General features: G+C 49.2%; 1 protein-coding gene and 1 pseudogene across 2 annotated transcripts; one reads left to right on the forward strand and one right to left on the reverse strand.

Annotated features, from left to right (window-relative positions):
• Window positions 1-1223: 1223 nt before the first annotated feature.
• Window positions 1224-1833, reverse strand: LOC123571017 (uncharacterized; annotated as a pseudogene).
• Window positions 1834-11525: 9692 nt separating this feature from the next.
• Window positions 11526-27318, forward strand: IL9R (interleukin 9 receptor). 2 transcript variants are annotated; one of them, XM_015444344.3, is made up of 9 exons: window positions 11526-11617; window positions 15430-15543; window positions 15973-16084; window positions 16352-16530; window positions 16865-17010; window positions 17731-17932; window positions 18265-18370; window positions 19743-19827; window positions 21612-27317. In XM_015444344.3, the coding sequence occupies exons 1-9, from the start codon at window positions 11590-11592 to the stop codon at window positions 22182-22184; spliced, it is 1545 nt and encodes a 514-aa protein (XP_015299830.3). In that variant the 5' UTR covers window positions 11526-11589; the 3' UTR covers window positions 22185-27317. The 2 variants fall into 2 exon arrangements, with proteins under 2 accessions (XP_015299830.3, XP_065393854.1); XM_065537782.1 differs by lacking the exon at window positions 11526-11617 and having other exon boundaries at window positions 14097-15543; window positions 21612-27318.

Below are 27318 nucleotides of genomic sequence, written 5' to 3' on the forward strand. Positions count from 1 at the left end.
GCTAGAGGTAATGAACTCACTCAGCTTTTGTTTCTGTGGGAATGTCTTAATTTCTCCCTCACCTTTTAAGTACAGGATTCTTGGTTGACAGCTATTTTTTTCCACTGCTGTAAATGTATCAGCCCACTGCCTTCTGTTCCCCAAAATTTATGATTAGAAATCTGCTGATAGCCAGGTGCAGTGGTTCACACCTGTAATCCCAGAACTTTGGGAGGCCAAGGGATCATGTGAGGTCAGGAGTTTGAGACCAGCACGGCCAACAAGGTAAAACCCGTCTCTACTGAAAATACACACACACACACAAATTAGCCTGGCATAGTGGTGTGCACCTGTAATAGCTACTCAGGAGGCTGGGGCAGGAGAATTGCTTAAACCCAGGAGGTGGAGGTTTCAGTGAGCCCAGATCGCACCACTGCACTCCAGCCTGGGTGACAGAGCTAGACTCAGTATCAAAACAAACAAACAAAACCAAAAACTCCATCTCTACAAAAAAATTAAATAAAATAATTAGCCATTAGTGGTGGCAAGTTCACTTTCACTGAACACTCTGTAAACCATGCCTTGGAAACAATAATCTCAACTTTGTGCACTCCACTGGTTGCGGACACAATTTTGGATTCAACATCAGAAGCACCACATCCCAAGTTACAGGTGAATTCTCCTTCACATTAGGTTTGAGTTGACCACTCAAACGCGGGCATACCTGGCCTGGTCATCCAGGTAAGGGCAAGCCTTCTTTCCATGGTGGGACACCCCTGAATAGAGTGGGCCACAGGGAAAAGGGAGGTCCAAATCCCTCAGGGACACCTCAGGGATCTTGTAATCCCTTAACTAAACCCAACATGGGTCCAATTCATTCTTCAATTCATTCCTACTCGCCCTTGAGTTGCAGTCTTAAAAACTGACCCCATTTTAATCCACAAACTCTCAAAAAGAATTGTATAATTTTTTTTTTTTTTTTTTTTTTTTTTTTTGCATTCAGAGGTCCCATATGTTCAGGTCTTTTTGGCTTTATCCCCAAACCCCCAAATAAAAATTATCATGTATGCTTCCTGAAGGGGTGGCCTGCCCCTCTACACCTGTGGGTATATTTCATCAGGTGGGACGAGAGACTGAGAAAGTAAATAAGACATAGAGACAACATATAGAGAAACAACAGTGGGCCCAGGAGACCAGCAGTCAGCATACCAAGGACCTGCACAGGCACCGGTCTTTGAATTCTCTCAGTTTTTATTGATTATTATTTTCATTATCTCAGCAAGAGGAATGCGGTAGGAGAGCAGGTTGATAATAGGGAGAAGGTCAGCAAGAAAACATGTGAGCAAAGGAATCTGTGTCACAATTAAGTTCAAGGGGAGGTGCTATGCCTGGATGTGCACGTAGGCCAGATTTATGTTTCTCTCCGCCCAAACATCTCAGTGGAGTAAAAAATAAAAAAGCAGTATTGCTGCCAACATGTCTCACCTCCTGCCATAGGGTAGTTTTCTCCTGTCTCAGAATTGAACAAATGTACAATTGGGTTTTATACCAAGACATTCAGTTCCCAGGGGCAGGCAAGAGACAGTGGCCTTCCTCTATCTCAACTGCAAGAGGCTTTCCTCTTTTACTAATCCACCTCAGCACAGATCCTTTACGGGTGTTGGGCTGGGGGATGGTCAGGTCTTTCTCATCCCACGAGGCCATATTTCAGACTATCACATGGGGAGAAACCTTGGACAATACCCAGCTTTCCAAGGCAGAGGTCCCTGCAGCTTTTCGCAGTGCATTGTGTCCCTGATTTATTGAGACTGGAGAATGGCGATGACTTTTCTCAAGCATACTGCCTGTAAACATTTTGTTAACAAGGCACGTCCTGCACAGCCCTAGATCCCTTAAACCTTGATTCCATACAACACATGTTTCTGTGAGCACAAGGTTGGGGCGAAGTGGCTGGGGCAAAGTGGCTGGGGCAAAGTTACAAATTAACAACATCTCAGCAAAGCAATTGTTGAAGGTACAGATCAAAATGGAATTTCTTATGTCTTCCCTTTCTACATAGACACAGTAACCGTCTGGTCTCTCTTTCTTTTCCCTATACTTCCAAGGAACTTCCTCTCTCCCTGATTCTGATGTCTTAGACGATTCTTCTTTTTGCATACCACACTCTCCTTGGCCTGCTCCTGCTTCACCTACAACCTCTCCATCTGCTCCATCCCCCAATCAACCCTTCCTGTAACCAGATACTTTATCCCCCTCACATGCTCACTCGGGAGTCACATATGCAACTCTTAGATTCCTCCAAAAATCCCAAATATGTTTTGCCTCTCCACAAGATGGCAAATAGAGATTTGTGAACAGTTCGAGTTCATGTCCCTCTTCCAATGTCTGATCTTTCACAAATTTAACCCACATTGGGTTGATTTAGCCAGGATCCCTCTAAGTTCACTCAAGAACTCCTTTGATTTAACCTGACAAGACATATTCACGCCATTCCCACAAAGAAAAATCACACATATGGTCTTTAGCTCAAGCATAAACAAATAAAGCTCATGCTCATAATCCTAATGATAAAAGAGTTTGGGCAGAAGCTGTCATCGACAGAGAACCCAATTGGCAATACCAGTCACAAACAAACGTGAGGCAGATAAGATTATATAATAACGTGCTTGTTGGAAGGAATGAAAAAGGCTGTGATAAAACCTGTTAATTTTTCTAAGTTATGAGAAATCACTCAGGAACCATCTGAGAACTCCACCCTTTTCCAAGCTGGACTGGTGGAGGCAATGCATAAATATACATATTCAGACCCTGAAAGCCCTGAGGGCCAATCCATTCTGGCTGTACAGCTTATAGGTCAGGCTTCCCCAGACATCAGACAAAAACTCCAAAAATTAGAGCAAGGCCCACATAGTCCCTTTCCTAGTTTATTAAATATAGCCTTTAAGGTTTTCAACGACTGGGAGGAAACCTCAAAAATAAAAAAGGCTCAATTGGAGGAGGAAAAATGCCATCGCCAAGCGAATTACATAGCAATGGCATTGGCATATTATTTTTTGTTAGCTAATAAACCCAAGACTCATCCCTATAATAGTAACAGAATGGGGGCCTATAATCACTGCAGGAATCCAGGACACTAGAGTAGAGAATATCCCAAACCTCCGAATTACAAGCCACCCCCCAGGACCTTGTCCTCTTTGCAAACAAGAGGATCATTAGAAGAGTAAGTGTCCCTCTCTCTGTCATGAGGGGACCACCTCTTCCTTCTAGGCTGTTACAGCCACGACCTCATCAACCTATCTCACAGGGGGGTCCTGCAGGATAAGGACAAGGGCAAAGGCAAGGACAAGAACCTCTAACTCTATTCCTGGATTATGATCAAGCCTCTGAAAGTCATCCTCTAGATGACTGATGGGGCATTGAGGCCGTCCAGACTCCTATCTTTTCCATCTGTATGAATGAGCCTCAGGCAAATCTGATTGCGACTGAACCAGAGATAATGTTCCTTATAGATATGGGGGCCAGTTATTCAGCTTTAAATGTTTATTAAGGCCCAATGTGCTAGTCCTTCATTTTCCTCATGGGTATTGCATTAGTTCATTTTCACACTGCTGTAAAGAACTACCTGAGGCTGGGTAATTTATAAAAAAAGAGATTTAATTGATGCACAGCTCCACACAGCTGGGGAGGCCTCAGGAAACTTACAATCATGGTGGAAGGTGAAGGAGAAACCAGGTACATCTTACACAGTGGCAGGAGAAAGAGCAAATCGGGAAGGGCCACACTTTCAAACTATTAGATCTTGTGAGAACTCACTATCACAAGAACAACATGGAGGAAATCTGCCCCCGTGATCCAATCACCTCCCACCAGATCCTTCCCTGACACATGGGGATTAAAATTTGACATGAGATTTGGGTGGGGACAGAGCCAAATCATATCATTCCTCCCTGGTCTCTTTCAAATTTCATGTTCTTCTCACATTTCAAATCTAATCATGCCTTCCCAATAGTCCCCTAAAGTCTTAACTCATTTCAGCATTAACTCAAAATCCACAGTAGTCTCATTTGAAACAGAGTAAGTACCTTTTACCTATGAGCCTCTAAAATAAAAAACAAGTTAGTTACTTCAAGATACAATGGGGGTGCAGGCATTGGGTATATGTTCCATTCCAAATGGGAGAAATTGGCCAAAACAAAGGGGCTACAGGCCCCATGCAAGTCTGAAACCCAGCAGGGCAGTCATTAAATCTTAAAGCTTCACAATGATCTCTTTTGACTCCATGTCTCACATCCAGGTCACACTGATGCAATGGATGGGCTCCCAAGGCCTTGGGCAGCTCTTCCCCTGAGGTTCCGCAGAATGCAGCCCCCACAGATGCTTTCATGGGCTGGTGTTGAGTGCCTGCAGCTTTCCCAGGTGCATGGTGCAAGCCATCAGTAGATCTACCATTCGGAGGTCTGGAGAACAGTGGCCCTCTTCTCCAGCCTGGACAAAAGAGCAAGACTCCATCTCAAAAAAAAAAAAAAAAGAAAAGAAAAGAAAAGAAATGTTTCAATTTTTATTTAGCAGTTTGGTGATGTTTCTTTGCCCAGAAATATGCCCCGAGGAATTTAGCTCTTGTTTATATCAATTATCCTATGGTAAAATTGGTTTTATTCTATGTAATTTCACTTTAAGTAGCAGTTTCCAAGGACCTATCAGCAACATTAAGTGGAGACTTACTGTATTCCCAAAGAGTTAAAAATGGGTGTTTAAACAAAATTTTGTACATAAATAGTCACAGCACCATTAATCACTATAGCCAAAAACTGTTAACACCCAAGTTTCCATCAAGAGAAGAATGGATAAACAAAATGTGATATATCATGGATTGACAGTCAGGTGTGCTGGCACATGCCTGTAATCCCAGCACTTTGGGAGGCCAAGGCAGACGGATCACCTGAGGTCAGGAGTTCGAGACCAGCCTGGCCAACATGGTGAAAACCCATCTCCACTAAAAGCCTTCTTGATGGGCACTGAGTTTTCTTTTGAGCTAATGAAAATGCCCTGGAGCTAGCTAGATGGTTGCACAATGCCCCACTAAATTCCAGTGAATTATATACTTACAAGTGGTTACAATGGTAACTTTTATCAAATAAATTTACCTCAGAAATAAACTCATCTCGTATGATTTTTAATTCCCAGTGTCTTGGACTTGTTCCTCAAAGAACATGGAGCCAAGTTGCAGCTTTCATGAGCCCTGATTAATCCACTTATATTTGGGGCCAAAGCCCAAGGTCATGGGAGAAATAGCTCTTTCTTATAAACCAGGGGCTTTCACATTTGGACAGCAAAGCACCAAATGGAACCTTGAAATTCACCTCAGAAATAATCACCAAATGTGCAATGGGTTTTGGTCCCTAATGCTCTTCCCTCAAAAAACACATGCATGCTATAGCCTCTATATTTTCAGGTTTGCTGAATTCATCTTACTTAATCATAAAGCCCTTGGAGAGTTTACCCTGTGTTAGAGACAAATAATATAATGCTAGGTGAGGCCGTGATCCAAGTCCATGACCGAAGAGCACAGAGTGATTACAGGAGTAGCTCGGATCTGAACTAAGATACTGTTGAGTTCCCATCGCATTTATAGAACACGATTAGGTCCTCTTGATTTCAAGTTTCAAGGTGGGGCTGGCATTTCAGTTGACATTTATATATATTCCCATGTAAATATATGTGTGAGCATTTTTAGCACATAAATTTAATTTGCTAAGGGTTTCAGCTAGTCACTTATTCCTGACTAACTCCACCTGAGGTGTGGCCAGCTTGACATTACTGCTGAGGAGCAGGCTTCCTTGGATGAAAAAAGGAAATAACTGCCAAAAAAATGAATTCTGATACGAGGGCTTTCTTGCTGGGCTAGAGTTTCAAATGAAGTTGACAGTTTGTCCCTCAGACTCCATGGGTTAAGAATTTGCCATCCAGCAGGAGGCGACAGAGGGAGCCATTGGGTTCATGGGTACATGAATACGCACTTGCTCATTGCTTTTCAATACTTAAATATTAATAATTCATCTGCTTAAATGTCTAAGCTTACTTTACTAATATGTCCATTGTATAGACAAAGATATTTGCAAATATTTCTGTAGGTTGTCAAGATATACACTAGGACTTTTGTCAGTTAACGGTACCTATTGATTACATAAACATAAGTGTTTAAACCTGAAATCCCTTGCAACTGCTAGCATGGGGCTAGAGAATACAGCAAGGTAATAGTCTGTCCAGTAAATTCTTATAAAATTGCAATAATCAATTGTTCCATTTGCCTTTCCTTCAGTGCTGAAGTTTTATTTTTCTTTATTAATTATCCCAAACATGAACTTGGAGTACAATGACACAATTACAGCTTACTGTAACGTTGAACTCATGAGCTCAAGAGATCCTCCCACCTCAGCCTCTTTACTAACTAGGACTATAGGCATGTACCACCACTCCTGACTGTTTTTTAATTTTTAACTTTGTAAGAGATGGGATCTTGCTGTGTTGACCAGGCTGGCCTTGAACTTCTCACCTCAAGTAATTCTCCTGCCTTGGCCTCCCAAAGTGTTGGGATTACAGGTGTGAGCCTCCCTGCCCAGCCATAAATGTAATTTATTGCACATTTCAAAATTGCCAAGAGTAAATGTTCTCACAACAAAGAATAAGTATATGAGGTGATGGATATGTTAACTACTTTGATTTAATCATTTCACCTTATATTCCTAAATTCTAATATAACTTTGTACTCCGTAAACATATACAATTATAATTTGTCAATGTACCACTTAAAGAATTATCCAAACCTGGGCAATGTGGCAAAACCCTGTCTCTACAAAAAATACAAAAAGAAGAAAATAGCCAGGCATGATGGTGCCTATCTGTGGTCCCAGCTACTTAGAAGGCTGAGGTGGGAGGATCACTTGAGCCCAGGATGTCAGTGAGCTGTGATTTCACCACTGCATTCCAGCCTGGGCAACAGAGCAAGAATTGTCTCAAAAAATAAAGACATAAATAACATATTTAAATCATCCAAGTATACACTGTCTACAGGAGACTCACTTTAGATCTAAAGACACAAATAGGATGAAGGTGAAAGGATAGGGAAAGACATGTCATACAGATAGTAACCAGAAGAGAGCAGAGGTGGCTATATATAAATAATCCAATCACAGACAGATTAATACTTTATAGGCCGAGTGCAGTGGTTCACACCTTGAATACCAGCACTTTGGGGGACTGAGGCGGGCAGATCTCTTGAGGCCAGGAGTTCAAGACCAGCCTGGCCAACATGATGAAACCCTGTTTCTACTAAAAACACAAAAATTAGCCGGGTGTGGTGGCGAATGCCTGTAATCCCAGCTACTCGGGAGGCTGAGGCACAAGAATCACCTGGACCTGGGAGGTGGAGCTTGCAATGAGCCGTGATCGTGCCACTGCACTCCAGCCTGGACGACAGAGAGAGACTTTGTCTCAAAAAAAAAAAAAAAAAAAACACTTTGGAAAAAAAAAGATTAATACTGTATAAGTCCACTTACATGAGGTACCTAGCATAGTCAAATTCATAGAGACAGAAAGCAGAAAGGTGATTGACAGGTGGTTGTCAAGTTGAGGGGAGGAGGGAATGTAGAGTTGTTGGTTAAGGGTACAAAGTTTCAGTTTTGCAAGATGAAAAGGATTGTGGAGATGGGTGGTGGTGATGGTTGCACAACAATAATAGTGCTTAATATGTTAATATCACTGAACTGTACACTTAAAAATGGTTAAGATGGCCAAATGTGGTGACTCATGCCTGTAATTCCAGCACTTTGGGAGACCATGGCAGGGGGATCACTTGAGGCTAGGAGTTCAAGACCAGCCTGGGCAACACAGTGAGACCCATTCTGTAAAATAAAAGCAAACAATTAGCCAGGTGTGGTGGTGCACACTTGTAGTCCTAGCTATTCAGGAGGCTGAGGCAGGAGGATCCCTTGAGCCCAGGTGTTTGAGGCTGCAGTGAGCTATGATTGCATCACTGCACTCCAGCCTGTCTCAAAAAAAAAAAAGAGTATAAACCATTGGAAGCATGCTGGGTCCATACAAATGTATAAACCATTCTTAGCTCACAAGTTTTAAAAACTAGGCTGGATTTGGCCCGTGTAGTTTGCTGACCTCTGTTCTACCTCATAGGGCTGTGACAATTTATGTAGTTTAACATATAACAAGTCCTCTCTGTATCCATCTTACAGATAAGGAAACTGAGGCTCAGAGAGGTTAATGTTTCTTCTTGTATGCATTGTTATAATTTATTCCATTTATTTATTTATTTGAGACAGGGTCTCACTCTGTTGCCCAAGTTGGAGTGCAGTAGCCTGATCATGGCTTACTGCAGCCTCAACCTCCCCGGGCTCAGGTGATCCTCCTACCTCAGCCTCCTACTGGGACTACAGGTGCACACCACAATGCCCAGCTAATTTTTGTATTTTTTTTTTTTTTGTAGAAATGGAGTTTCACCATGATTCCCAGGGTGGTCTTGAACTCCTAGGCTCAAACAATCCACCCACCTCAGCCTCCCAAAGTGCTGGTATTACAGGCATGAGATATCATGCCTGGCCTATTCCTTTTATTTAAGATATATTTTTACTTAAGAGGTATTTTTTGCTTATATATTTTCTTTTCTTTTTTTTTTTTTTTTTTTTTGACAGAGTCTTTCTGCATCAGCCAGGTCGTCGGAGTGCAGTGGCATGATCTTGGCTCACTGCAACCTCTGCCTCCTGGGTTCAAGCAATTCTCCTGCCTCAGTCTCCCAGGTAGCTGGGATTACAAATGTGCACCACTATGCCCAGCTGATTTGTGTATTTTTAGTAGAGATAGGGTTTCACCATGTTGGCTGGGCTGGTCTCGAACTCCTGACCTCAAGGGATCCATCGGCCTCAGCCTTGATTCTTTTGTATAGAACCGCACCTGGCATTGTTTCTTTTGCATAGTTTCTATTTCTCCTCTGAGATTGCCTATCTATTCATTGGGAGCATATTTTCCTTTATATATCTGAGCATAGAGTATCTGCTTTAAAACCTTTGCTATTCCAACAACTTATTCCTGGAAGTCAATCTTCATTGATTATCTTTTCTCTTAAGTATGGGTTAAGAAAATAGTTCTGTTTCTTCATGTGTCTGATAATTTTGTTTTTATCCTAGAAATTGTGAATGATATACATTGTTGAGACTGTGTGTTCTGTTATATTTCTCTGGAGGGTGTTTAAAATTTTTTTAATTTCTCCCTATCCAGCCCTTGTGGTCTCTGCTTCTGAGGTTATGATATGGGTAGTGTGGTCTGCTGGTCTTGAGTTGGTAAATTCTGGCTTCAGCAAGATGGAAGGCACCCTGACAGGAAGAAGCTCTCTTGGTAAGGACACCAGTGCAGGGATGGCTCCAGTGAGTAGAACAGTATATGCTTGTAGCAGATAAGACAAGTATATGCTTGTAGCAGATAAGACAAGCTTGTAGCAGATAAGTCAAGCTGATTAAAATTCAACCTCAAAGAACACACAAGTAATAAATACATGAAAAGATGCTTATCTTGACTAATACTCAAGGAAGTACAAATTAGAACCACATTGAAATATCTTAGCCTATCAGATTGGCAAAGATGAAAAAGACTGATAACGTTTACTGTTGGCATTCTTTCATTGTTGGTGAGAGTAAAAGTCTGTGCAACACTTTTTATGTAGGGCCACTTCTCAGCATCTATCAATATTTTAAAATGCTAACCCTGAGACCCCACAATTCCACCCGTAGCAATTTATCCTACAGTAAGACTCACTCTGTTGGTTGAAGATCCACGCCCAGAATTGTTCACTAAATTCATTTAAAATAGCATATATACTTGAGCCCAGAAGTCTGAGGCTGCAGTGAGCTATGATCATGTCACTGCACTCCAGCCCAGCCTGGGTGACAGAGCAAGACTCTGTGTCTAAAGAAATGAAAATAAAAATAAATAAAATAGCATATACAGGCAACAATCCAAATGTTCATTGCAGAAATTATGATTATTACTGTTTCTCTTTTAAAGACAGGGTGTCACTCTGTTTCCCAGACTAATCTTGACCTCCTGGGATCCTCAAGTGATCCTCTGGCCTCTGCTTCCTAAAGTTCTGGGATTACAGGTGTGAGGCACTGGGCCTAGACATTGCAGGGATTATTAAACGGTGGTGTCTACTACCATCAAAGGTATGAGGTAGGTTTTATGTGCTGACCTAGAAAGATGGTGCAAAAACATAGGGGAACAAGAAGGCTGCAAAGTGGCAGCACAGCAGGAGTCTTTAAGAAATAAGCATTTGTTTCAGCTTAAGAAGTGTCTGGCTGGGTGTGGTGGCTCGCACCTGTAATCCCAGCACCTAGGGAGGCTGAGGTGGGTGGATCACTTGAGGTTAGGAGTTCGAGACCAGTCTAGTCAACATGGTGAAACCCCATCTCTACTAAAAATACAAAAAAATTAGCTGGACTTGGTGTCAGGTGGCTGTAATCCCAGCTACTTGGGAGCTGAGGCAGGAGAATCATTTGAACCCGGGAGGCCAAGGTTGCAGTGAGCCGAGATTGCACCACTGCACTCCCACCTGAGCGACAGAGTGAGAGTTGGTCAAAAAAAAAAAAAAAGACTGGGTGCAAGGTGGCTCATGCCTGTAATCCCAGCACTTTGGGAGGCCGAGGCAGGAGGATCACGAGTTCAGGAGATCAAGACCATCCTGGCCAACATGGTGAAACCCCATCTCTACTAAAATACAAAAAATTAGCTGGTTATGGTGGCGCATTCCTGTAGTCCAGCTACTCAGGAGGCTGAGGCAGGGGAATTGCTTGAACCCAGGAGGTGAAGGTTGCAGTGAGCCGAGATCGCGCCACTGCACTCCAGCCTGGCGACAGAGCAAGACTTCATCTCAAAAAAGAAAAGAAAACAAATAAACAAAACCCCCAAGAAACAGAAGTGTCTGCATGGACTTGTGCCTAACTACTCACAGTGACTACTTCTGGGGGGAGGTGAAAGGGGACCCTGTTAAATAATTTTTCTTTTGTATTGCTTTTCTTCAACTGAGTCTGCATTACTTTTATGTTTAATACTCTCCCCACCCCTGATGCTCACAGGTTGCTTTAGCTGGTGGAAGGAGAACCTACACCTCTGGTTTTGGCAAAGTATAGAAGGGGACAAGAGCACTGCTCTGCACCTGCACAGGTCCTTGCCTCCTGGGGTCAGTTTAATGCATCTCAGTGGTGTTTCTTGGGAAGAACACAGTGGACACTCACTTGCCAGTCAGTAGACAAATCACTGAAGTCCATGTCTGGCAGTTCTCATTGTCATGGGGACTGTAAGGTTGTCATGTCTCACAGTTCCCTGACTTACAAGATTAGTGCTGACAGACATTCTCAGCTCTGTTCGGGAGAGCAGCTCTGTAATGCGTTTGTGGTTTCAGATGTGGGCGGCCTGTGTGAACCTGTCGTGCAAGGCTCACGTCACCAACTGCTGCAGTTATCTCCTGAATCAGGCTGAGGGTCTTTGCTGTGCACCCAGAGACAGTTGGGTGACAAATCACCTCCAGGTTGGGGATGCCTCAGACTTGTGATGGGACTGGGCAGATGCATCTGGAAAGGTGAGTCTGTGCTTTGGGCTTCCCGACCTCTCAAGTCAGCTTGAAATTCAGAAGGCAGAGAGGGACGAGTGGCCCTCCATCCCTGGGCCCAGGGAGCCACTGTGGAAGCGTGGTGTTTGAGAACACCACCCTAGCTTTACCTCCTCTAGTGTCCTGGCCTTGGGTATCTCTTAGAGATGGCAAAATTTGCAGTGCTGAACTCAAGGATTAGAAACTAATTTCCAGTCCTGTAAGGGTCATGGGTTCTGCTGTGGCCAGTGTGGAAGGAACTCTGCTTCCTCAATGATTGAACTGACCTTTGTGGGGGTGCCTTTGTTGGGTGAAAATGGGCATACTTGGGCCTCAGTTGTGAGGGCCACGGGGTGGAGCTGAGGTCTAGGCCCCCATTTTATCTTCCTTTGATTTATGCTGTTCTGGGCTCACCTTCTTTCCAGAGCTTAGCTACACGAGGTAGATTAGTATCAAGAGTGAGTATCCTCTCAGCGTGTCTTCAAGTAGCATCCCAGAGCCCCGCTCCTGGGTACCCACAACATGAATACCATCCAGAAGCAAGGGCAGCCTCTGTAGGGGGAGTGGAAAACATTTATCAAACAGTTGAGATGGGTGCAGGGGATGCAACATGATCAAACAGGGTCTTGCCTTAAGGAGCCTCATGTAGGGACACCACACAGTGATGACCTTCAACTGCAGTGGGGCAGCAAGGCTGTGGGAGGGGCGTGTTGGGCAGGAAGAGCACGGACATCATTTTCCCATCTCGCCTCCAGACTCCCAGAGAATTGTATCAATAACCTTACTCCAGCCTTGGCCCATGGCCACTGCCCAACCCCTGGGCCCTGTCAGTTCAGGACTGTGCAGAACGAGAGTTGCTCAGGCTCAGGGATTCCATCCGGCTGGGGATGCCTACTAGGGGACTGGGGGAAGGCCTCATGAAAGACCATACCTGTGATGGGGAGGGAAGCTGGCAGAGGGTACAGTGGGAAGCAGAGCAGCAGGGGTCTCCTCCATGCCTCTCTGCTTCTCACACCCACCCTCGCCTGCTCCCCTCTGCCCTGGGTCTGTGCCCTTGTCCACCCAACAACACCTCTGCAGTGCCGAGTCCAGCCCTGACTTCTTCCTGAGCTGTGGCCCAGCGTTCCCACAGACATCTACCTCATGGATGCAGCACCGCCCCCCATCCTCTTTTCTGAAAGTGTGTGGAAAATGCCTCTTGGTGCCATCTCTCTCCCACCCTGCCTTCCCTGCACCTTCTGGATGAGGTGTCTGTTGTCTCTGTACTTGCCTCCAGCTGGCCTTTCTGACCCCATCCCTCCTGCCTCCTGCCCATCCCCATCCCCACCCCTGTCGGCACCTCCACACACTCTGTGCCCAACAGCATTGGGGATTCCCACTGTGCTGAAGGAAGTCCTCATGTGGTCCAGAGAGGAGCTGGCCCCTGCTCCCATTTCCAGACCCATTTTCTAGCAGAGCCTCCATGTCCCCAGGCTCCAGCTGCTTCTGGGATACCAAGGTCTGCATTTCTTCCTCTTCCCCCAGCAGACAGAAGACCTTGCTGGACAAGTGTTCACTTCAATAGTAACTTCCATCCTATCCACCTCTATGGCTGCCAGCCTCCTGAATGGTCCAGAAGAACCGGGATACCCTTCCCTGTCCCCATTAAAAAAGACAAAATATGACCAGACATGTTGGCTTATGCCTGTCATCCCAGCACTTTGGGAGGCCGAAGCGGGTGGGTCACTTGAGGCCAGGAGTACGAGACTAGCCTGACCAACATGGTGAAACCCTGCCTCTACTAAAAATACAAAAATTAGCCAGGCGTGGTGACTCATGCTTGTAATCCCAGCTACTTGGGATGGACCAACTCTCCAGTCCTACTTTGAAACTCTCAGGTGTCACATGTGGATCCTGCCCTACCATCCCCCTTCCCTGTCTAGAAACGAGGCCTGCTGAACTTGGAGCCACCCCACTCCCTGCTCTCAAGCCATCTGCTCCTGGGTTAGCTTGTGGCTGGCCTGGACTGGTTCTACACAGATGTGGGTGTTTCTCCACTGCTGGGGCAGCGGTTGTCCATCCTGGGGCCTGGGTCAGCTCTCAGAGGAAAAGCAGAGACCTTCCCCTCAGATGGCCATACTCCCTTGTCACTGTACCCAGCCTGCACAACAGCCACAGCTGAGAGCTTTCCTCTGCACTGAAAATGCACAGCTGTACCTGGTAAGCTGAGCAGGGCAAGGTCACCACCCTCCTACAGATGAGAAAACTGAGGCTCGGAGACCTGGGCTTCCCCAGGCCCTGGTGGTCACTCCAAACCTGCCTTCACATATCCCAAGAGCAGGCTGACTGTCCTCCCCATTCCCACCTTTCTAGTAACTGCTGCAAGAAGGGACAGACACTGCTGCAGAGAACTTGCCACGGTGTCTCATGCTGCGGCCGGTGGTGCCAGGTTGCACGCTCCATTCTAGGGAAGGGTGAGGCTTCCTGATCATCAGTCTCAACAGGGGACTGTCCTATGAGTACCTGTAGTGGGGCGGGGTGGGGTTAGAGTAGTGCCTGCTGCCCGTTGAGGTGTGCGGGTTCCTTAAGGGCATGCATGCTGTAGTCTGCGTGCATGTCTGGTTTTTTCCTCCTCCTTATCAGTAATCAGTCTTGTATAACCAGGCTGGCCCTGCTTCCTGCCTAGGGGCTATCTGTGTACCATCTGGAGCTGCAAATGGGGTGATAGGGCATCAGTGGCCTTCCCACACCCAAGCACTTCCTGACACCCAGCCCCTCATCTCTGGCCAACCTCTGGCTCCCCCAGGGATCCTAGGACTCAGGCCTCACACTCCAGCATTGGGGGACTTTGCCCTTCTGGTGGTGCTCTCCTTTGCAGGTACCTTGGAACAGGGGTGCGACAGAGTTCAGGAAGTTGCATGGATACTCTGCTGCCACCCTCATCCACCTTTCTGGGGCAGACCACTTGGATGGGTCTTTAAGAAGACAAAAGGGAGAGAGAATGCAGAGGCCGGGTGTGATGGCTCATGCCTGTAATCCCGACACTTTGGGAGGCCTAGGCAGGTGGATCCCTTGAAGTCAGGAGTTCAAGACTAGCCTGGCCAACATAGTGAAACCCCGTCTCTACTAAAAATACAAAAAAAAAAAAAAAATTAGCTGGACATGGCGGCGGATGCCTGTAATCCCAGCTACTTGGGAGGCTGAGGCAGGAGAATCCCTTGAGCCCAGGAGGCGGAGGTTGCAGTGAGCCAAGATTGCACCACTGCACTCCTGCCTGGGCAATAGAGGAAGACTCTGTCTCAAAAAAAAAAAAAAAAATTGCACGGAGTTTGTCTGTGTGACCCTGGGCAAGTCATTTCCCCTCCTTGCCTGTGAACCGGGACAGTGCTTCTCCCTCGTGGAGCTGTTGTGAGAATTAAAGTAGAAAATGCACTTGTGGTGGTTGTTGGTAGTGATCAGTTCCCCCAACCCTGACTCCCCGGCAGGATGGGGCCTGGGCCCAGGGATGGGGGATGGGCTGGCAAAGGATGCCCATCCCAGAGAGGAGTCTTCTTGGTAAATGTGGAGACCAAGCTGAGTCAGAGTCCAGGATCTAAGTTTGAGGGTGCTCCTTATAGCCTGCAGCCATGAGTCTTTGGCTGGGTCAAATGTCCTTTCTGAGCTACAGTTCCTTATCAGTAAAGCCTGGGCAGTGGTGCCAGGACACTGGACACAGTGTGAGTGCAGGTGGGGACCCACTGACCACTCTGCTGGGGAGCAATTCATGGGGAGCACCCCTCTAGGGAGGGATGATTTGCACAGGCCCTCAGCCCAGTCCCTTGCAGGCTGGACCTTGGAGAGTGAAGCCCTGAGGCGAGACATGGGCACCTGGCTCCTGGCCTGCACCTGCGTCTGCACCTGTGTCTGCTTGGGAGTCTGTGTCACAGAGGAAGGACAAGGTGAGGGCTGGGTACTAGTGTTTGTATGAGGTGGGGGGAGAACTGGGGCATGTTTGGGGGACTGGGTTGTCCAATGTCAAGTCCCTAGGGAAAGATTTGGCTCAAACTGTGCTGGGGCATGTCCTCTAAGAGTCATCCTGGGCCTCAGTCTCTAGTCTCCCTACCTTTACCTCCCTACCTTCAGTCCCTGGACCGACCCTAGTCTCCCTTCCTTCACCTTCTTGATGCCTCTCTGGGTCTGACTTGCCCGTGTACCAGGAGTCAGCACCCATCATTTCCCAGGCCTCCCAGTGCTTCCCTGGACAGATTCTGGGATCATTCACTGGTGACTGCCCTGCTAGGGTGTCAGCTGTCAGATCCCCCCCAGCCCCCTAGCTCAACTGTGCCCTGAAGCACTTACTGTGGGCTCCCAATGATCACTGTCTCCAGGGCCAAGGGCTGGAAACTTCACCTGCCTCACCAACAACATTCTCAGGATCGATTGCCACTGGTCTGCCCCAGAGCTTGGCCAGGGCTCCAGCCCCTGGCTTCTCTTCACCAGGTGAGGGTGGAGGGCCATGCTGGGGGAGCAGTGAGGGGCCTGAAGGGACTTAGGGTCCCACGTTGAAGTTGGGCTGGCACATGGAGGAAAGACATGGCTTTCCACGGGAAAGGAGGCAGCTGCTCCCAGGATGAGTTCTAAACATGCTGCCTGAGCCCTTCCCTCCTCCCGTGCTCTGGACAGGGATGAGGGTGAGGTCCCCAGGATTGAAGCAGCTACGCCAGGACAGTGTAGCAGCCCCGTGGTGCTGACACATGCCCTTTCCAGCAACCAGGCTCCCGGCGGCACACATAAGTGCATCTTGCAGGGCAGTGAGTGCACCGTAGTGCTGCCACCCGAGGCAGTGCTCGTGCCATCCGACAATTTCACCATCACTTTCCACCACTGCGTGTCTGGCAGGGAGCAGGTCAGCCTGGTGGACCCGGAGTACCTGCCCCGGAGACATGGTGAGCAGCGGCTATAGGTCTGGGGCGGGGCCCCTTGGCAAGAACATCCTGGCTGCTTGGGCGTTGGGAGCAGGGCCCTGCAGCCTGTGACCCCTGTGGCCCAGTGAGTGGGCAAGATTTGGAAACCACCTAGTCTAGCTGCAGAGGCCAGAGGAAGTCATTGCTGTCCTGTCCCGCCTGGGGCTTTTCTTGACCAGTCTCCCAGTGAGGTGCCTGGTCTGAAAGGGCCTTGACCATGCCCCTTGGGAATCTTTCAGGCCCCAGTCTTGTGTATTCCGACTGACACACCCAGACCCATGGGGCTTCGGCCTCACGTGGATTCACTCTGTTCCAGTTAAACTGGACCCGCCCTCTGACTTGCAGAGCAACATCAGCTCTGGCCACTGCATCCTGACCTGGAGCATCAGTCCTGCCTTGGAGCCAATGACCACACTTCTCAACTATGAATTGGCCTTCAAGAAGCAGGAAGAGGCCTGGGAGGTAACACTTTGGCTGGCTTTCCCTGGGGGCCTCTCTCCTGGGAACAGCAGTCCAAGGCAGACCCCCCACTCTACATAGGGAGATGTCAACTTATAGTGATGAGGAGGGGAGGAACTAGAGAAGTGTGTGTGTGCACACACACATGCTGGCATGCACATGTGCATGCTTTGTGTGTGTGTATGGGAGTAGGGTGAGTGTGCCTGTGTCTCTGTGAGTATGTGCACATAAGTGTGAGTGTGCATGTATGTGTTTATGTGTGCACACATGTAAGTGTGCACACTCACATTTGTGTGCCCGTGTTTATGTGTTTGTATGTAAGTGTACATATGAGTGTGCCTGTGCCTTGTGTTTGTATCTGTGAGTGTGCACATGGGTATGCCTATGTGTATGAGTGTGTATGTGAGTGTGGTGAGTTGCTTCTGTGCACGCTTGTGTATATGAGTGTGCATGCAAGTGTGAGGAGTGTGAAAGTGTGCCTGTAGACATGTTTGCCTGTGTGTGCATATGTGTATTGGTGGGCAAACGCAGCTGTATCTGTGTGTGAGTGTGAGTGTGCCTTCTCTGTGTGTGTGTGCACATGAATGTGGTGAGTGTGCCTGTGTGTTAACACAGGTGTGTTCGTGTGTGTGTTATATGAGCATATAATGCATGTGTGTATTCTCAAGGGCTGAGGCACCCAGCCCCACCTTCAGCACCTGCTAACTGCCCCCACCCCCACAGCGGGCCCAGCACAGGGATCACATTGTCGGGGTGACCTGGCTCGTACTTGAAGCCTTTGAGCTGGACCCTGGCTTTATCCTTGAGGCCAGGCTGCGTGTCCGGATGGCCACATTGGAGGATGACGTGGCAGAGGAGGAGCGTTACACAGGCCAGTGGAGTGAGTGGAGCCAGCCTGTGTGCTTCCAGGCTCCCCAGAGACAAGGTGGGCGCTGCTGTGGCTGCTGCACTTCCAGAGTCTGGGCTGGGCGTCTTCTCCCCTGTTCACTTCACTCCCCGCACCCTTTCACACTCCTGGAAGCCCCTCCCTAAGGCAGCCATACCCCAGTTGATCCCCTTCTTCTGAAGGTCTGAGGTCTATACGGCGGAAACAAACACCTGCCAAGGTCCTTCAGCAGGTGACACAAACCTCCAAGGCCCATCACAAACCTTCCACTTTAGCCCAGGGCACTAAAGGGCGCACCCTTGCCATATAGGTTTGTGGGGAGCCTCCTGGCACTGAGGCTGCTCACAGCCCTGGGCCCTTCCTGCCCACAGGCCCTCTGATCCCACCCTGGGGGCAGCCAGACAACACCCTTGTCGCTGTGTCCGTCTTCCTCCTGCTGATTGGCCTGACTTACCTCCTGTTCAAGCTTTCACCCAGGTAGGTAGCTGATGTGTGTGTGTGTGTTTGTGTGTACATGTGTGAGTGGGTAATAGTGTACATGTGTTAGTGTGTGTGTGCAGATGTGTCACTGTGTGCATGTGTGAGTGTGTGGTTCGTGGGGAGTCAAGGGCCACCCTTGTCTGGTTCCTCCCCTCCCCTCTCCACTGTTTGGTCCTGGATGGGGTGGTCTTTTCAAGTCTCCACCCTGGGCCAGAAGAGGGTTCACAAGTTGCCAGGGGAGAGAAGGGAAGGGGGATCTGTGGCAGAGGCCGAAGACAAGGGCAGTGTGGTCCCGACCAGACCCAGAGTCACCGAGATCAAGAGCCCAGATCCTAGTCTTCTGCCTCTGGAGGAGCTTGGTTTGTTCATCTGTTCACACAGTCTACGAAAGGACAGTTGGGTCATCTGGTGTGCTCAGGACCCTGTTCTCACCCTGGCAGATGCCTTAGAGAACAAGATAGACAAGGACTCTCTTTAAATAAACCGTCATGCCTCATGCACCTCATGTCAGGTTACAAGAAGGAGTGCAGGGGCCATGTCAGGCAGCAGATGTGAGGAAGAGGGTGTGGGGAGTGGGTGTTGGGTAGGGCTAAGCGGGAGGGTGCTTGGCTTCTCCTTGGAGCAAAGGAAAGTGTGAAACTGTGTGATACGACCTAGTTTATGTTTTGAGGAATAGATTGCTGGGACAAGGGGACACAGGGGACCTGCTGGAGGCCAATGGGGGCCAGTGGGGTGCCCACAGGCAGATGATTCAGCATGAGCCAGTGAAAGAAGCGGAGACAGAGCAAATCTGAAGGAATTGCGGGGTTTTAGGAGGAGAAACAGAGGGGACATGTGGGTGGATGAGATACGAGTGGTGACCCCTGAGGTGGGGAAATGGGGGACACCCTTGCGGGGAGGTTGGGGAGGTCTATTTGCACCTGTTGGGTTGGAGCCCCAGGTGACATCCTTGTGGGAGGGTCAGTGGATCCTTGGCAGCAAGTCTGGTGCTCAAGGAGACACTGGGTGGAGTGGGAGCCACAGACCTTCTGCTGATGGCAAAGACGGGGTTCCTGCAGGTGCTGGCTCCCTCTGTGGGCTGAGGACCCGGCTGGTAACTCCCCGTTCTGAACCCACCATAGCAGCTCACGCTGTAAAGGATGCCTGCCTCAGTATAAATCAGTTCTGTGAGGCCGTTAAGCAAGGAGGCCCAGTTGGGTCCTACCCTGAGAGTGGGTTGGAATGTGATGAGACGGGAGAGAGGCAGTGGCAGGGACAAGGTGGGCGGGCCTCCTGCTGATGGAAGGAAGCTCAGCCTCTGCAGTGACCTCAGGCCACCTCAGGCCACCTGGCTCCCCACAGGCCTCTGACTGGCCTCTGCTGGCCTCAGGGTGAAGAGAATCTTCTACCAGAACGTGCCCTCTCCAGCGGCGTTCTTCCGGCCCCTCTACAGTGTGCACAATGGGAACTTCCAGGTGTGTGCAGAGACCATGGCAGGGCGTGGGGGGCAGGGGTTGCCCAGAGCTCTGGCCTGCCTGGGATGTTGGCTTTCATGAGGGTTGGTGGCCAGTAAGGGAGGCTTGTCAGTGCTTGGAGCCTTTTCTGTATATTCAGTGAATTTCAGTTTATACGCGTGTCTCAAATGGCGAAAAACTAGCTTTATTTTCCATTGCTGATTTCTTTTTGTTCTCATGTCTCCAGTTCCATTGTCGATGGAAAAAATGCAAATGTCTCATGACTTATCTCTGTCCCCTCTGGTTTGCAGCTGTCTGCACCCACCATGTGCCTCGCCTTCTCCTTCTGTGAATGTGTCTGTCCTGTGGCCGTGGGGAAGGGTCTGTGGTGTGTGCACTGCCCTCGGGGCTCTCAATGCCTCTGGGCTCCTGCTCTGCCTGGTCCCCTGGTTCTCGCAGATTTCATGCTGGCACCACAGCTGAGGAGTGGGCTCTGCACTTCCCCCTCTGTGACCCTGTTGGGCCCCCACAGCCCAAGAATCAGTGAGCAACTTGGGGGTTGCATCAGGCCCTCCCCTCCCTGCTGGGCTGGCGGTTCGTGCCCCCTGGGTGGGAGGAGCGGGAGAGGGAGGAGGGGGGTGGGAGGAGGGGGGTGGGAGGAGCAGGAGAGGGAGGACTCCAGTGAGTGGTCTCTGGTTTTTCCCCTGAGACTCCTCACTTTGGACAAAGGACAAGAAGCAGTGAGGGCCCCTCCCTGGGTTCTGGGCCAAGCTGACCCCTCTTCTCCAGGATCTTCCCTCCCTGTGCCCTAGGGCATCCCTGGGCCCTGTGTGGCAAGGATGCCCCCTCCACACTACTGCTCCAGCTTACTATGCAGAAAAATCCTTTTGTCTCTCAGTGAGGAGCCTAGTTTTAAAGATTTTTGTCCAAATATTCAATTTGAACCATAAACCGGGCACCTGGCTCTTAGCAGAGTCTCCCCCGTTCCCCAAGGTGGTAGGTGTGACTGTCAAGAGCCTGGGCAGCCGAGGACAAGGCTGAGAAGGGCACAGATTGTGATTGTCCCCGGGACTGTCATCCTGTTGCAGGCACCAACCCTTCCCTAGAGAACAAGGACACCTGCTAGGGGTTATTTAGACCCTCTGGTGGGGATCTGGTGCCATAGGTTGGTCTTCAGGGAGCAGTGCAGTGATGGAGGGTGTGGTGTGTGTGGTGAATGGAATGGAGGCTCCTGGTCATACCAAGGGAATAGCTTCTTTTTGGAGGCGGGGGCCTCCTGTGGCCCCACAGAAGGATCCAGGTCTACTGGCTGTAGCCTAGTGCTTTGAAAGTCACCGGTCTTGACAGCGACTTTTGTGTGTGTGTGTGTGTGTGTGTGTGTGTGTGCATGTCAGGTGGGAGTGCCCAGTTTCTGTAGCTGCTGAAAGGCCCTGAGGCACATGCTGTCAGGAGTTGGCTCTGTCCTGGGCAGATGTCACCATCTGTACCTTGTTTCAAGCTGCTGTGAACACCAGGCCCTGTGCTGGGGGAGCGATGAGGGGCCTGAAGGGACTCAGGGTCCCATGTTGAGGTTGGGCTGGCACATGGAGGAAAGACAGAATGTCCAAGACACAGGTGATGCTTGGCCTCTGGGTGTACTTTGGGCTGCTATGGGGAATGGCACCTCTCAGCCCTCCCAGGGAAACCTCAGGAGGGCTTTCTGGAGGAGGAGGGAGACTAGGCTTTCCAGAAAGGAGGCAGCTGCTCCCCGGATGAGCTCTGAACATGCTGCCTGAGCCCTTCCCTCCTCCCTCACTCTGTTCCAGACTTGGATGGGGGCCCACAGGGCCGGTGTGCTGCTGAGCCAGGACTGTGCTGGCGCCCCACGAGGAGCCTCGGAGCCCTGCATCCAGGAGGCCATTGCACTGCTAACCTGTGGCCCAGTGCATCCTTGGAAATCTGTGGCCCTGGAGGAGGAAGAGGAGGGCACTGGGACCAGGCTTGCAGGGAACCTGAGCTCAGAGAATGTGCTGCCAGCAGGGTGTACGGAGTGGAGGGCACAGATGCTTGCCTATCTGCCACAGGAGGACTGGGCCCCCACGTCCCCCACTGGGTCAGCTCCCCCAGACTCAGAGGGCAGCAGCAGCAGCAGCAGTGACTACTGTACTTTGGGTTGCTATGGGGGATGGCACCTCTCAGCCCTCCCAGGGAACACGCAGAGCCCTGGGCCCATCCCAGCCCTGGCTTGTGGTCTTTCCTGTGACCATCAGGGCCTTGAGACCCAGCAAGGAGTTGCCTGGGTGCTGGCTGGCCACTGCCAGAGGCCTGGGCTGCATGAGGACCTCCAGGGCATGGTTTTCCCTTCCGTCCTCAGCAAGGCTCGGTCCTGGACATTCTAGGTCCCTGACTTGCCAGATGCACCATGTCCATTTTGGGAAAATGGACTGAGGTCTCTGGAGCCCTTGTCTGTGACTGAACCTCCTGAGAAGGGGCCCCTAGCAGTGGTCAGAGGTCCTGTCTGGATGGAGGCTGTAGGCTCCCCTTCAACCCCTCTGCTCAGTGCCTGTGGGGAGGAGCCTCTATCCTCAGCATCCTGGCCACAGGTTCCTCCTTCCACTGTCCTTTTTCTTTATCCCTGGCCTCTCTGAGAAGAGGGGTGTGGTCTCTCAGCTGTTCTGCCCTCATACCCTTAAAGGGCCAGCCTGGGCCCAGTGGACACAGGTAAGGCACCATGACCACCTGGTGTGACCTCTCTGTGCCTTCCTGAGGCACCTTTCTAGAGATTAAAATGAGCTTGATGGCTATTCCAAAGTGTTGATGGCTGGGAGGAGGGGCCAGAGGAGAGGTGAGGGGTGGGGTTTGTCCAGCCCTGGGCTTTCTGGGCTCTAGAGACAGCACAGTGGAGGCTCAATGACAGTTCTGGGGACAGCAGGGCGGAGGTTCAGGGGCAGTTTCGGGACTGCATGGTGGAGGCTCAGGGACAGTTCCTGGGAGGCCAGCACCCTCGTTCCTCCTTGTCCTCATCCTCCCACTTGCTCCAGGAAAGTGAAAGCTGAGGCTGGAGCTCCCAGACAGTCAGGGCTGGAAGTGACCATCCAGCAGTGATGGTGGTCTGTGAAGGGTCCTGCTTCTGTCCTCAGCCTCTCAGGGGGTGGGTTTGGTGAGGAGCTGTGGTCTGGAGAGAGTGGCAGTTGCAGCAGAACATGCCTGCATTTGTTTCCTAGGGCTGCCGTAACAAAGTGCCACAAAATGGGTATCTTAGAACCACAGGGATTTGTTATCTCACAGTTCCAAAGTCCAGAAGTTGGAAACAAAGATGTTGGCAGTATTCCCGACCACATGTTCTTAGGCTCCCATGAAACAGAAGTTGATACGAGGCCAAGCAAGTTTCCCAGACAAGGCTTCATTGAGTCTTATGGCCCGAAAGGTTGGGCAGAAGAGAGACAGTGCAGGAGGAAGGGTTCTTGGCTGGCTCCCCAAGGGGAATGCATTGTGGTGTCTTAAGGAGGGTGACATGCATAATTTATGAGCTAAGTGAGTGTCATTACATGTATGGGGTGGAGTGAAGGGTGCTCAGATGCATGCTAACACATACGTTGCGTGATCAGAAAATGGCAGATAAGCCCCTCCCTGGGTGAGGACTTTAGTATTATCATAAGGCCAGGGTAATTCTCCTGGCCTTGTGCACAAGCAGGTGATACAGTCAACTCCCCTGAGTAAGACTTATGGCATGATGCTACTTATCTTATTTTTTTTCAGACAGTTGGCAAGGTCTGGTTAGCGAGTATGGTGCTGCAAGGTCTAGTGGTCAGCAGGCATGTATGGAACAACACGTTAGTGGGGGTGGGCCAAGTCCCATTTCTACTCTGTCTCAGCAGGGCCATGCTCCCTCTGAAAGCACTAGGGAAGGATTAGTTTCAGGCCTTTCTTCAGCTTCTGTTAGTTTCTTGGCTTGTGACACCAAAGCTGTAATCTTTTTTTTGTTTTGTTTTTGAGACAGAATTTTGCTCTTGTCACCCAGGCTGGAGTGCAATGGCACAATCTCGGCTCACTGCAACCTCCACCTCCCAGGTTCAAGCGATTCTCCTGCCTCAGCCTCTGGAGTGGCTGGGATTACAGGCACCTGCTACCATGCCTGGCTAGTTTTTGTATTTTTAGTAGAGACAGCATTTCTCTATGTTGCCCAGGCAGTTCTCAAACTCCTGATATCAAGTGACCCGCCTGCCTCTGCCTCCCAAAGTGTTGGGATTACAGGCATGAGCCACCAAGCCTGGCCAAAGCTCCAGTCTTTACAGGGCTTTTTCCCTGTGTGCATTTCTGTGTCCAAATTTCCCCTTTTAAAAATCACAATAATAGTGGATTGAGGCTGGCCCTGATGATTTAATCTTAACTTGATCATCTGCAAAGACGCTATTTCCATATGAGGTCACATTCACAGGTACTGGGGTTAGGACTTCAACCTAGAGGGCCTGACTGCTGGCCCCAAACACCATAGCCCCTCCCCAGCATGCCCCATCCCCTTCCTGGGTGCCCCAGGCAGATCACAGGAGGGCCTGACTGCCGGGCTTTGGGCTGGCATTGGGATCATCTGCCTAGTTAGGGCTGTGACCAGACTGAGATAGGAGGGGGACCTGACTCCTGAGGCAGGGCTTGAACTCTAGACCAGATTTCAGACTAGTTGAAACAGGCAAAAGTACCCCTCCATAAGACACACCCACTGGTGCCAAGTGAGTTTGTGGTTCTCATGGCAACACCTGGAAATTACTGCCCCTTTCCATGACAATGACCTGAAAGTTACCACCCCTTTTCTAGAAATTTCTAAATAACCTGCTCCTTAATTTGCATATAATTACAAGTGAGTATAAATATGTGTGCAGAACTGCCTCTGAGCTGCTACTCTGGGCTCACTGCCTATGGGGTATCCCCTGCTGCATAAGGAGCAGTACCTCTGCTGCTGCTGTGCACGGCCGCTTCAATAAAAGTTGCTGTCTAATACCACCGACTCGCCCTTGAATTATTTCCTGGGTGAAGCCAAGAGCCCTCCTGTGCTAAACCCCAATTTCTGGGCTCATCTTCCCTGCATCAAGAGGGTTTTGGGGCTGGGAGCGCTGAAGTTCTGAAGGCAGGATGAAATGGAACCTGTTCTCTCACTGGGCCCTGAGCCACAGGGAGCAACTGTCCTGGGGGCTTTCATGCTCCCTGCAACCTGAGCAGAAAGAAGTACCTGCTACCTGACACCCCCAAAGGCAAAAGCCCTTTCTGGCTCAGATAGGCAGCCCTCCCACCCTGCATGCCTGCAGAACTTCTAGGGTTTTGTGGGGAGCCTCAGCAGAGCTGGATCCTGGTCTGTGGGGGCGAGGCAGGCCCCAGAATATATCTTTAGTATCCAGAGAGTGGGAGGGGTGTGGACGGAAGTGAGGTACAGGCATCCTCAGCTGTAACCAAGTATAAAAATACTAGTGTGAATCCACTTCCTGTAGCTGGGCTCTGGGGATCCCCGGGCTAGTGCATTTATAACAGGGGTTGTGTGGCTCATGAGGCTCCATGTGTGACCTGGGCTACCTCATGATCACACAAACGAACCCACAGTTGGGATGCCTCTCCTGTGTGGCATGGACACGTTTTCATTCAACTCACAAACTTTCCCTGAGTGGCTCCTGGAGAGCTGATTTTGGGCTGGAACCTGAGTTATCTACGAAAAATACAAAAGTAATTAGCTGGGCATGGTGGTACTTGCCTGTAGTCCTAGGTATTTGGGAGGCTGACGCAGGAAGACTGATTAAGCCTGGGAGGCAGAAGTTGCAGTAAGCCAAGATTGTATCACTGCACTCCAGCCTGGGTGACAGAGTGAGACCCTGTCTCAAAAAAAAAAAAAAAAAGGAAATTTAAAAAAGAGAGATGCGACAACCCTTGAAGACCATGTGATGAGGTGTGGATTACAGCAGGGCAAGGTTCAAAAGACCATGTGAGCTCTGAGGAGGCGCCGCTGATCACTGGGCATCTGTGAAGTCCTCAGAGAGAAGGTGACCTGGACCTGAAATGATGACACTGTGGGCTTAGGAGCTGGTGGACAGTGTGGTTGGAGCATAGGTGCAGAATGTGGATGGCCAGGCCCAGGCAGCACTGGACTGTGGAGAAACTCGAATGCCAGGCCAATCCCTGCTGAGGGAACACTGGGGACTGGGTTTTCCTCTTTTTATTTTATTTTTATTTATTTATTTTTTTGAGATGGTGTCTTGCTCTGTCACCCAGGCTGGAGTGCAGTGACTCAATCTCGGCTCACTGCAACCTCTGCCTCCCGGGTTCAAGCAATTCTCCTGCCTCAGCCTCCCACGTAGTTGGAATTACAGGTGCATGCCACTGTACCCGGCTAATTTTTGTGTTTTTTTTAGTAGAGACGGGGTTTCACCATGTTGGCCAGGCTGGTCTCGAACTCCTGACCTTGTGATCTGCCCACCTCGGCTTCCCAAAGTGCTGGGATTACAGGCATGAGCCACCCCACCTGGCCTCCTCTTTTTATTGAGGCAAAAAATCACATAATATAAAAATAACAGATGTACAATTCAGTGACATTTAGTGCATGCGCAATATTGTGCAACCATCACCTCTTAGTTCCAAAATATTTTCATCATCTCAAAAGGAAGTCCCACCTATTAAGCAACTATGGCCTAATCTGCCCTCCCTCTGACCACCACTAACCTGCTTTCTATCTCTATGGATACCTATGAATGGAATCGTATAATATGTGACCTTTTGTGTACAGTTTCTACCAGGTTGTAGCAAGTGCCAGCACCACAATCCTTTTTATGGCTATTATTATTCATATTCTTGTATAGATATACCATGTTTTGTTTGTTGATTCATCTCTTGATGGACATTTGGGTTTCAATTTGTTTTGTTATCGTGAATACTGCTGCTATGAAGACTTATGTACATGGCTTTGTTTGAATACCTGTTTGCAATTATTTTGTGATGTATCTAGAAATAGAATTGCTGGGTCCTATGGTAATTTTATGTGTAGCCTTTTGCAGAACCTCCAAACTTTTCCATAGTGGCTGTGTCATTTTACATTCCCATCAGTGATGTTCACATTTCTTCACTTCTTTGCCAACACTTGTTATTTTCTGTTTGTTTGTTTGTTTGTTTTGTTTTTTGAGACAGAGTCTCACTGTGTCCCCCAGGCTGGAGTGCAGTGGCACAGTCACAGCTTGTTGCAACCTCCTCCTCCCAGGCTCAAGCAATTCTCCTGCATCAGCCTCTCAAGTAGCTGCGATTACAGGCGCTTGCTACCAAGCCTGGCTAAGTTTTGTATTTTTAGTAGAGATGGGGTTTTACCATGTTGGCCAGGCTGGTCTCAAACTCCTGGCCTCAAGTGATCTGCCCGTCTCACCCTCCTAAAGTGCTGGGATGACAAGTGTGAGCCACTGTGCCTGGCCTTGTTGTTGTGGTTGTTTTTGGTAATGGTTATTCTAATGGGTGTCAAGTGGTATTTTATTGTAATTTCCATTTGCCTTTCCCTGATGGCTAGTGATG

Source organism: Macaca fascicularis, chromosome X (assembly GCF_037993035.2).
Source record: "Macaca fascicularis isolate 582-1 chromosome X, T2T-MFA8v1.1".
In the NCBI taxonomy this organism is placed as follows: Eukaryota; Metazoa; Chordata; class Mammalia; order Primates; family Cercopithecidae; genus Macaca; species Macaca fascicularis.